A 12615-nucleotide genomic window follows, 5' to 3' on the forward strand; every position below is an offset into this window, starting at 1 on the left:
CCAGTGTTTTGTCTCAGCCAGTGTTTTGGCATACGCTCAGTGTCAATGAATTGCCGATCTGTGTCGGATTCAAAAGGAACCCAAATCGTTGAATAATCATCATCCCTCTATGTGGCTTTTTTGTACTTCAGAAGATAATTGTTGTTTTTTGTCTTAGTGTAGTGTAACTTTGTCTCACACTGTGTTCCAAAATGGCACCCTATTCCCTACATACTTCTGGGGTCAAAAGTAGTGCACTATAATGGCGAATAGGGTTATATTTGGGATGTAGTTGTATCTCCGCTTTTGGGTGAGACTGGGTCTTGAACATCCATTGTGTTAATGCTGCAGTTGGAGGAAGTTGATTGATAGATGGAGGATGTAATGGTTTTGGAACATAATGCTGGTATGATTGCATATTGCTTCAGATGAATGAGAAATCTGCCCAAACAAACCACAGACTCCATCACTGTTTACCACTGTCTGTTTGATTAATAGCATTCTGTTGTTTTTAACATCACAAACCAATTTTCTAACGTGTGTATCTTCTCTTTCTCTCCACCCTCTCCCTCAATTTATCTCCCTCCTCACCCCCCACCCCTCCTTCCTTCCTTCTCTTTCTCTCCACCCTCTCCCTCAATGTATCTCCCTCCTCACCCCCACCCCTCCATCCTTCCTTCTCTTTCTCTCCACCCTCTCCCTCAATTTATCTCCCTCCTCACCCCCCACCCCTCCATCCTTCCTTCTCTTTCTCTCCACCCTCTCCCTCAATGTATCTCCCTCCTCACCCCCACCCCTCCATCCTTCCTTCTCTTTCTCTCCACCCTCTCCCTCAATGTATCTCCCTCCTCACCCCCACCCCTCCTTCCTTCCTTCTCTTTCTCTCCACCCTCTCCCTCAATGTATCTCCCTCCTCACCCCCACCCCTCCATCCTTCCTTCTTTTCCTCTCAACTTCCTCCCTTCCTTCCTCCCTCTACCCACCTCTCCTCCTCCCCTCCCTGTAGGTACAGATCTCTTCTCTAACTGTACAGAGGAGTGTAAGGCCCTGGGTCACTCCGACCGCTGCTGGATGCCAGCCTTCGTCGCTGGCGACGGTCGCCAGGGCACCGGTGGCGATTACCGTAGCAACCTGCACGTGCCAGGCATGGACTCCGTGCCGAACACTGAGGTACCCGCCACCGCCGCGTCCGGTCACCACGACAACGACCTTACGCTGACTTCTGACCTCACGACCTCTGATAGGTCATTCTCTACGTTCGGAAAAGATGGCGGCGGATGCACCACACTGCCACGGTCAATGCACCACCTCCACCACCTCCACCACCACCACCTCCACCAGTCACATCAGCTGCATGTCCAACACAACAGCCCAGCTAGAGCTACAGCCACTACTACTACAGACACCACGCTAGAGAGGAAAGACTATGAGTCCTTAAGGGGTACACTACCGCTACCGTACAAACCCACCTTCTGTGAGTATGAGTACCAGACGACGTCACTAGAGCCCTACGACTTTGGCCTGGTCCACTATCCATATTAGATACTTTTTGAAAGAAATTCTGATCTGATAATATTTTTTAAAAGATACTTTTGAAAAAAACTCTGATCTGTAAATATAAACAAATATAAAAATCAAAGAAATTCTCATCTGATTATATTTTTTAAAATACACTTTTGCAAATAACTTCTGATCTGATAACATTTTTTTAAAAGATACTTTTTGAAATTGAGATAGTCTATTGCCTTTTTTATTTGTGTATTTTCTGTTTAGAAATGCAATTGAAGTAAACATTTAGTTGTTTTGTTTTTTCAAAATGTAACCCTTCTGCTAAACCCCCCTATATATTTCTCTAACCTCCTAAATCCTTCACCATATTTATTGTTTTAAATAATAACAAATCAAAATAAATCAACTTTTGATTCAAAAATGTGTTTGTGGCAAAACATTTTTCTTTCCTGTCCCCTATATACAGTATATATATATATATATATATATATATATACTATCTACCTGTTCTATTAGCATATTTTCTGAACTATAGTTGTTCAGGCCATTTCTCTATCAGTGAACCACCGTTTAGCAAACAAGGTCAGATTAGACATCGCAACACTTTCTTCTGTTTTGACATGATGTCATACTAAAGATGTACTGAGCTCAGTAGTGATATTATGATGTCATACTAAACATGTACTGAGCTCAGTAGTGATATTATGATGTCATACTATACATGTACTGAGCTCAGTGGTGATATTATGATGTCATACTATACATGTACTGAGCTCAGTGGTGATATTATGATGTCATACTATACATGTACTGAGCTCAGTAGTGATATTATGATGTCATACTAAACATGTACTGAGCTCAGTAGTGATATTATGATGTCATACTATACATGTACTGAGCTCAGTGGTGATATTATGATGTCATACTATACATGTACTGAGCTCAGTGGTGATATTATGATGTCATACTATACATGTACTGAGCTCAGTAGTGATATTATGATGTCATACTATACATGTACTGAGCTCAGTGGTGATATTATGATGTCATACTATACATGTACTAAGCTCAGTAGTGATATTATGATGTCATACTATACATGTACTGAGCTCAGTGGTGATATTATGATGTCATACTATACATGTACTGAGCTCAGTAGTGATATTATGATGTCATACTATACATGTACTGAGCTCAGTGGTGATATTATGATGTCATACTATACATGTACTGAGCTCAGTAGTGATATTATGATGTCATACTATACATGTACTGAGCTCAGTGGTGATATTATGATGTCATACTATACATGTACTGAGCTCAGTAGTGATATTATGATGTCATACTATACATGTACTGAGCTCAGTGGTGATATTATGATGTCATACTATACATGTACTGAGCTCAGTAGTGATATTATGATGTCATACTATACATGTACTGATCTCAGTAGTGATATTATGATGTCATACTATACATGCGTCTGGGTCCTGGTGAAAAGTAGGGAACGGGGACGTAGCCTACGACTCATCGGTAAATAACGGCATTCGTTATCTAAAAACACCTTCCTGCACAACTACTGATTGTCCTTCCACCTAGTAGTCTCTTCTCACTATGGTCTGCGTCTGAAATGGCACCCTATTCCCTATGTAGTGTACTGCTTTTGACCAGAGCCCTGTGGGACCTTGCTAAATGAAATACACTATGTAAGGTGTAGGCTACCACGTGTTTCTATGGAAACATAAAGAGCAACAACGCCAGGACATCATTAAACTGGCAGGGAGTGAAGGTGGTTGTTTTTAACTGTGTTTTAACACTTAGTTACATAACGAGCTGCTCCACTGCTAAATTAACACGCTGCTGTTAATTGTGATTCTACATTTTAGGGCATGCTGTGTGTGTGTGTGTGTCTGTCTGGATCTACGTGTATGTGTGTGTGTGTGTGTGTGTGTGTGTGTGTGTGTGTGTGTGTGTGTGTGTCTGTGTGTGCCTGTGTCTGTGTCTGTGTCTGTATCTCTGTGTGTGTCTGTGTGTGTGTGTGTGTGTGTGTGTGTGTGTGTGTGTGTGTGTGTGTGTGTGTGTGTGTGTGTGTGTGTGTGTGTGTGTGTGTGTGTGTGTGGGTGTGTGTGTGTGTGTGTGTGTGAGTGTGTGTGTGTGTGTGTGTGTGTATATGTGTGTGTGTGTCTGTGTGTGCCTGTGTCTGTGTCTGTGTCTGTATCTCTGTGTGTGTGTGTGTGTGTGTGTGTGTGTTTGTGTGTGTGTGTGTGTGTGTCTGTGTGTGTGTGCGTGTGTGTGTGTATATGTGTGTGTGTGTGTGTGTGTGTGTGTGTACGTGTGTGTGTGTGTGTGTGTGTGTGTGTGTGTGTGTGTGTGTGTGTGTGTGTGTGTGTGTGTTACTGCATGCTGGCTCATTCTCCCTCAGGTAATTATCATGATGAAGTTCTGCTTCGTGCTGAACTAATCTACCCACTGCCCCTTTGTTTGTTTCCCTCTGTGTGAGTGTTTGTTTTTGTGTGTGTGTGTGTGTATGTGTGTGTGTGTGTGTAAGTGTGTGTTGTGTGTGTGTGTGTCTGTGTCTGTGTGTGTGTGTGTGTGTGTGTGTGTGTGATGGGTTGGTTCTTCTAACCTTGCGGGGAAGATTCTCCCTCATGGGGACATTTCCCACATCCCCATGAGGACCAAGACTATGTTAAGCTGAGGGGTTTGGTTTAGGTTTAAGAGGGTTTCTGTTTCTGCTGTTGTAAAACCTTGGGTTGCACAGGCCTATTGCAACATTCTGCCCTGTTTCTATATGGTACATCAGACTGGTCTGGAGAGGGTGGGAGAACATGAGAGGTCTATAGGGGTATATAAGGGTATATAGGGGTCTATAGGGGTATATAGGGGTCTATAGGGGTATATAGAGGTCTATAGGGGTCTATAGGAGTCTATAGGGGTCTATAGGGGTCTATAGGAGTCTATATGGGTCTGTAGGGGTCTGTAGGGGTCTATAGGAGTCTATAGAGGTCTATAGGGGTCTATAGGGGTCTATAGAGGTCTGTAGGGGTCTGTAGGGATCTATAGGGGGTCTATAGAGGTCTATAGGGGTATATAGGGGTCTATAGAGGTCTATAGGGGTCTATATGGGTATATAGGGGTCTATAGGGGTCTATAGGAGTATATAGGGGTCTATAGGGGTCTATATGAGTGTATTGGGGTCTATAGGGTTCTATAGGGGTCTATAGGGGTCTATAGAGGTCTATAGGGGTCTATAGGGGTCTATAGGGGTCTATAGAGGTCTATAGGGGTCTATAGGGGTCTATATGGGTCTATAGGGGTCTATAGAGGTCTATAGGGGTTTATAGGGGTCTATAGGGGTCTATAGGGGTCTATAGGAGTTTATAGGGGTCTATAGGGGTCTATAGAGGTCTATAGGGGTTTATAGGGGTCTATAGGGGTCTATAGAGGTTTATAGGCGTTTATAGGGGTCTATAGGAGTCTATAGGGGTTTATAGGATTCTATAGGGGTTTATAGGAGTCTATATGGGTCTATAGAGGTCTATAGGGGTTTATAGGGGTCTATAGGGGTCTATAGAGGTCTATAGGGGTTTATAGGGGTCTATAGGGGTCTATAGAGGTCTATAGGGGTCTATAGTGGTCTATAGGGGTCTATAGAGGTCTATAGGGGTCTGTAGGGGTCTATAGAGGTCTATAGGGGTTTATAGGGGTCTATAGGGGTCACTCATCACAGTTCAACAGGAGGAACACACTTTTTAATAAAGTGCTGAGGGTAAAAAAGTTTAATTTTAAAAACAAATATTATTAAATCACAATAATGCATGTGAACTGAATCAGTGAAATTAATAGATATATAATGAAATAAGTGAGTACATAATTGGAAATCCCACCAAGGGATGACAGGATTAAGTTCTACAAAGATAAGTGATATGATACAATTAAATATAAAATATAAAAAAATATTAAACCAGATTGAGCAAATAGATACATACATTTTCTGTTGAACTTCCTCCTCATGTCGGTGGCCCTTCCAGCTCTCTTAATTAGGCCCTCAAATGACTCCCACAGTCAATGCTTTCTCCTGCTCTCTTCCATTCACACCTAAGTGTTAGGGTTAGAATTACGGTTAGGGTAAGCGTACGGGGTTAGTGGTTAGGTTTAAGGTTAGGAGTTAGATTTAGGTTTGGGTTAAGGTTTGGGTTAAGGTTACGGGTTAAGGTTAGGGTTAAGGTTAAGGGTTAGGTTTAGGGTTAGAGGTTAGGGTTACAGGATAGGGTTAGGTTTAGGGGTTAGGGGAAATAGGATTTTGAATGGAAAATAGTTATAGGTCCCCACGAGGATAGATGAACATAAAATATATGTGTGTGTTGTGCCTTGCCACTTGGTGCTGTGCTACGGAGCATAGATAATTACAAGAACAGCTTCATTCCCTTATGTCTGCTTCATATCTGAGTAATCTGGGAATGGTACCAACGTCACATTTTGGACGTGTAAATGAATGATATCGGACTATAGCCATTGACTATTGAAGACTGTATCTTAGAAATGCCCAATGACTTTAGTCCAACTGTAGTTCAACCATCCTTCAACTGTAGTTCAACCATCCCTCAACTGTAGTTCAACCATCCTTCAACTGTAGTTCAACCATCCCTCAACTGTAGTTCAACCATCCCTCAACTGTAGTTCCACCATCCTTCAACTGTATTTCAACCATCCTTCAACTGTAGTTCAACCATCCCTCAACTGTAGTTCAACCATCCCTCAACTGTAGTTCAACCATCCCTCAACTGTAGTTCAACCATCCCTCAACTGTAGTTCCACCATCCTTCAACTGTATTTCAACCATCCTTCAACTGTAGTTCAACCATCCCTCAACTGTAGTTCAACCATCCCTCAACTGTAGTTCAACCATCCCTCAACTGTTGTTCAACCATCCCTCAACTGTTTACCAAAAAGTGTTGCTGTTTGAATCCCAGATTTCCCCTTTAACATCAACTATAGTGTCTCTGCTTTAGCCAAATTCTGACTGACTGAATTTATAACTAGTTATTATGGTCTGATTGTAGTTTATAACCAGTTATTATAGCCTGGTTGTAGTTTATAACTAGTTATTATAGTCTGGTTGTAGTTTATAACCAGTTATTATAGTCTGGTTGTAGTTTATAACCAGTTATTATAGTCTGGTTGTAGTTTATAACCAGTTATTATAGTCTGGTTGTAGTTTATAATCAGTTATTATAGTCTGGTTGTAGTTTATAACCAGTTATTATAGTCTGGTTGTAGTTTATAACCAGTTATTATAGTCTGGTTGTAGTTTATAACCAGTTATTATAGTCTGGTTGTAGTTTATAACCAGTTATTATAGTCTGGTTGTAGTTTATAACCAGTTATTATAGTCTGATTGTAGTTTATAATTAGGGCCAGGAGGTTTTTCTGGACAGACCATATAAGGACAGTTAAAACACCAGGAGTGCATCCCAAATGGCACCCTAGTACCTATAGTGGCCACATAAGGCCCTGGTCAAAAGTTGTGCACTCCTTAGGGTATAGGTTGCCATTTGGGACATAACCTTGGTGCTAATGGCCATGATGATTATTTGAAAATGTACAGAATAAAAGAGTAAGAGAAAAGGGATATACACCATTTGTCTAACAAGTGTGTTTTCTCTTGCCTTGCAGCCCACAAAAGGATTTGCTAGCTCGTTCCGAGTGGACCTACCAGAGACAGCGTGAATTTGCACAATAGAGAACTGGCCAACAGTGCGACAACGTTAGTGAAAGAGAAAGAGAAAGAGAGAGAGAAAACAACCAAACACAAAGAAATCTGTGACAACAAGACCATGGGTTTGTTTTGAAACTTCATTATCTGGTTCTGGCCAGCTAGAACAGAACCTTTCATCTCCATCACCACGGGAGACAGCAGGACAAAGTACTGGAGAAAGAACTCTAGAACTGCAGATGTAGAACAGAAGAACTCTAGAACTGGAGCTGTGGAAGTGAAGAACTCTAGAACTGGAGCTGTGGAAGTGAAGAACTCTAGAACTAGAACTGTAGAACAGAAGAACTCTAGAACTGGAGCTGTGGAACTGAAGAACTCTAGAACTAGAATTGTAGAACAGAAGAACTCTAGAACTGGAACTGTAGAACAGAAGAACTCTAGAACTGGAACTGTAGAAGAGAAGAACTCTAGAACTGGAACTGTAGAACAAAGGTGTAGAAGGAACTTCCAGGACCATAGTTGGCCTTAATTTCATCTCAGCAGGCCTGAGACCCCGGGCCCAAAGCCAAAGGACGAACGATGGAAGAAAACGACTGTGTTTAAGAAAGGGATGCAGGGAGGACGTATCAATTGGACTTATAAACCAAGGATTACAAAAATAGACAATAGACAAAGAGGAATCAAAGAAAGACTGATAAACAACACAAACAGACGTTTTGTTGTCGGTGACTAGGGGGGTTCGTGGCAATGGGGTACGCCCCCCCCCCCTCTAGTCCATCTGTGTGTGCCTGTTTACACAAAAAAGTAATGTTTCTGTACAAACTTCAACCAACCATCACTATGAGCCCTTTAGCTGTTTCTACTGTCACCACTACACCAACTGTACAGGAATGAAGGATGAGAGGGGGAGAGGGAAATGGAGGGATAGAGATGGAGTGTGAGAGAGTGAGAGAGACAGACACAGAGAGAGAGAGAGAGAGAGAGAGAGAGAGAGAGAGAGAGAGAGAGAGAAAACCCCAGAAATGATGCGAACTATTATACAAAATCAACATCTCTACTTGACTGTTTTTATAACTTCTCTGTTTTTTTTCCTGTTGTTTTCTCTGTGCGGTCCAAGTGTTCTGAATCTCCAGTATTCTGACTTTATAGTAAAGAACAACGACAACACAGATGGCCTACAACACGGCTAGTTGAGTTCCTGCTTCTTTGGGCGACCTGCCTCCATAACATTGGTCTGAGAGGAGCTTCACAAACCAGAGAAATGTTGTGGTTTATATCATGTGTGCAAAGTGTTTCCTGTGCTATTTTAAAGCTTAGCCTATAAATGAATATACATCTCTCTCTCTATATATATATACATATATATACATGTCTATATATAATATATACTTTTCTGAAACTGTGTAACCATTGGTTAGTTTCTTATCCACCATGCAGTACTGTCAATACCAACTGATACCAAGTGCTAAAAACAAGAACTTGTATTCATTAAACATTGAGGGCGTGGCTTCACTATGCAAAGACTCCGCCCCCTTCACTCCAACCAAGGTTAAGGCTGACGGTTTTCATATCCTCATTTTTGGCGACGCTCGACTTCTGAATAGTTATAATGCATTATAACGATATTACTAGATCCTTTTGGATGCAGTCGTAAGGCGTTATGAAACTGTCTTCCTCACGCTGACGCTTTGCTTCTATACGGTGTTGTGAATACCTTCATAAAGGAAACAGATCTTCTATATGGTGTTGTGAATACCTTCATAAGGGAAACAGATCTTCTATACGGTGTTGTGAATACCTTCATAAGGGAAACAGATCCTCTATATGGTGTTGTGAATACCTTCATAAGGGAAACAGATCCTCTATATGGTGTTGTGAATACCTTCATAAGGGAAACAGATCCTCTATATGGTGTTATGAATACCTTCATAAGGGAAACAGTTCCTCTATATGGTGTTGTGAATACCTTCATAAGGGAAACAGATCCTCTATATGGTGTTATGAATACCTTCATAAGGGAAACAGATCCTCTATATGGTGTTATGAATACCTTCATAAGGGAAACAGATCCTCTATATGGTGTTATGAATACCTTCATAAGGGAAACAGATCTTATATATGGTGTTATGAATACCTTCATAAGGGAAACAGATCTTCTATATGGTGTTGTGAATACCTTCATAAGGGAAACAGTTCCTCTATATGGCGTTGTGAATACCTTCATAAGGGAAACAGATCTTCTATATGGTGTTGTGAATACCTTCATAAGGGAAACAGATCTTCTATATGGTGTTGTGAATACCTTCATAAGGGAAACAGTTCCTCTATATGGTGTTGTGAATACCTTCATAAGGGAAACAGATCTTCTATATGGTGTTATGAATACGTTCATAAGGGAAACATATCCTCTATATGTTGTTATGAATACGTTCATAAGGGAAACAGATCTTCTATATGGTGTTATGAATACCTTCATAAGGGAAACAGAGGTTCTATATGTTGTTATGAATACGTTCATAAGGGAAACATATCTGCCCTATGTTGTTGTGAATACGTTCATAAGGGAAACAGATCTTCTATATGGCATTATGGATACGTTCATAAGGGAAACAGATTGTCATAAGAAGCAGCTCTATGGAGAGCAGAGATGGGCAACGCTGGTCCTTGTGGAGTCTGAATGTCTTTCACACAAAACTTAAATGCACACAATTGGTTTAACACACCTAGTCTACCAGATCTAGATCTGACACTGGTTTCCTGGTTTGACACACCTAGTCCACCAGATCTAGATCTGACACTGGTTTCCTGGTTTGACACACCTAGTCTACCAGATCTTGATAAGACACTGGTTTCCTGGTTTGAACTAACATAAATTAAAGCAGCAGGCCCCACGGGGACCAGAGTTGCCCAACTCTGTGGTAAACTGTGACTGATCATTCTCCAAGTTCGGATGTTGGACTTCGCCATCATGTGTATGGAAGATAAGAGACCACAACCTCAATCTTACCATAGCTTAGGACTGGTGTCAACATCAGTATTATCATAGCTTAGGACTGGTGTCAACATCAGTCTTATCATAGCTTTGGACTGGTGTCAACATCAGTCTTACCATAGCTTGGGACTGGTGCCAACATAAGTATTATCATAGCTTAGGACTGGTGTCAACATCAGTATTATCATAGCTTAGGACTGGTGTCAACATCAGTCTTACCATTGTTTAGGCCTGGTGTCAACATCTGTCTTACCATAGCCTAGGACTTGTGTCAACATCAGTCTTACCATAGTTTAGGCCTGGTGTCAACATCTGTCTTACCATAGCTTAGGACTGGTGTCAACATCAGTCTTACCATAGCCTAGGACTGGTGTCAACATCAGTCTTATCATAGCTTAGGACTGGTGTCAACATCAGTCTTACCATAGTTTAGGACTGGTGTCAACATCAGTCTTACCATAGTTTAGGCCTGGTGTCAACATCAGTCTTACCATAGTTTAGGACTGGTGTCAACATCAGTCTTACCATAATTTAGGACTGGTGTCAACATCAGTCTTATCATAGTTTAGGCCTGGTGTCAACATCAGTCTTATCATAGCTAAGGACTGGTGTCAACATCAGTCTTACCATAGTTTAGGCCTGGTGTTAACATCAGTCTTACCATAGCTTAGGACTGGTGTCAACATCAGTCTTACCATAGTTTAGGCCTGGTGTCAACATCAGTCTTACCATAGCTTAGGCCTGGTGTCAACATCAGTCTTATCATAGCTTAGGACTGGTGTCAACATCTGTCTTATCATAGTTTAGGCCTGGTGTCTTATTTGGATCTACTTGTGTTCACATTGTACAGATTGAGGGATTATCAAAACTATGAGCTAGATATCAAAGGTATTCATACAATCACACACACACTCTCATAGACACGTAGACGCACACAGACTCGTAAATACACGTGTGTGCAGACACACACACAAACACACACACTCACACATGAACACACACACACACACACTCACACACACACACACACACACTCACACACACACACACACTCACACACACACACAAACACACACACTCACACACACACACACACACGCGCGCGCGCACGCACACACACACACACGCACACACACACACACTGATTCCTAAATACTAACATTCAAGTTTTCAAAATGGTGTGTTTTTCTTCTGTCATTAGCTGTATGTCATTGGGGAAGACATGACAGTACAGAACATGAAGCAGAAACATACAGTACGTTGATGCTAAACACCAGTGTCTTTGAAAGCCCTACACAGACAGAGGACACGTCCTAAATGGAGCCCTATGGGCCCTGGTTATGTAGTGTAGTATAATAGAGTGGTATCTGGGAGCAGACAGAGGTTGCGTCCTAAATGGGACCCTATGGGCCCTGGTTATGTAGTGTAGTATAATAGAGTGGTATCTGGTTATGTAGTGTAGTATAATAGAGTGGTATCTGGTTATGTAGTGGTGTATAATAGAGTGGTATCTGGTTATGTAGTGTAGTATAATAGAGTGGTATCTGGTTATGTAGTGTAGTATAATAGAGTGGTATCTGGTTATGTAGTGTAGTATAATAGAGTGGTATCTGGTTATGTAGTGTAGTATAATAGAGTGGTATCTGGGAGCAGACAGAGGACACGTCCTAAATGGGACCCTATGGGCCCTGGTTATGTAGTGTAGTATAATAGAGTGGTATCTGGGAGCAGACAGAGGTTGGGTCCTAAATGAAACCCTATGGGCCCTGGTTATGTAGTGTATCAATTGAAGAAGACAACAATTTGCTACATTTCTACAGTGATACCGTGTTGAAATATATTCCACATCTAAAAAATGAAATACTATCAAAACAATTAGACCAACCACAGCTGATTCCCATGGTAGTTGAACACCTACACAGGTGTTAGTCTTTCAATTTCATTACCATCTATACAAAAGGGGACATCTTAGGAACAATGCTGTACTGTAATGTAAACATGGACCCAGCCAGAGATAGAGAAGTGGCTGACAGAGGAAGAAGACTGTCTGGGAGAGGAAGAGGAGTATGTATGTGTGGTGAAAGAAGAGGAAGATCAAGAGCTGTAGTCTCAGATGAGATTAGGGATACTGTTATTGATCATGTAATAAATCATGGTCTATCAATGAGAGAGGCAGGTCTGAGAGTGCAGCCAAATCTGCATCTATTGTGAGAAATGTCCGGCTAAACACCAGGTAAGATGTTCATTCTGCAAGGCCATCTGACTGAACTGCACGTTACAGAAGTAAATTGAGCAAAGCCTCCAAACCTTCTTGTGTGTAATTGTTTTTGTATATCTGCTTAGGACCCAACAGTTACCTCCCACAGGCGGGAGAGGTAGGATTTTCACTTCTGTGCAGGAAACTGCAATCATTGATATG

At 41.5% G+C, this 12615-nt stretch overlaps 1 protein-coding gene across 8 annotated transcripts in view; it reads left to right on the top strand.

Annotated features, from left to right (window-relative positions):
- The window catches only part of LOC110514880 (protocadherin-10), a 33074-nt gene extending 25809 nt beyond the window's left edge, over positions 1 to 7265 (top strand). The window contains exons 4-5 of one of the 8 annotated variants that reach the window (XM_090188041.1): positions 986 to 1149; positions 7165 to 7265. In XM_090188041.1, the coding sequence (XP_090044167.1) occupies positions 986 to 1149; positions 7165 to 7218 (218 nt within the window). In that variant the 3' untranslated portion in view covers positions 7219 to 7265. Of the gene's footprint in view, positions 1 to 985; positions 1910 to 7164 lie in introns of those variants that run through there. The other 7 variants (XM_090188037.1, XM_090188039.1, XM_090188038.1 and 4 more) reach the window with 7 other exon arrangements.
- Positions 7266 to 12615: the final 5350 nt, after the last annotated feature.

The sequence above is a fragment of the Oncorhynchus mykiss genome, chromosome 10 (genome assembly GCF_057628025.1).
Source record: "Oncorhynchus mykiss isolate SJ-2025 chromosome 10, ASM5762802v1, whole genome shotgun sequence".
NCBI lineage: Eukaryota > Metazoa > Chordata > Actinopteri > Salmoniformes > Salmonidae > Oncorhynchus > Oncorhynchus mykiss.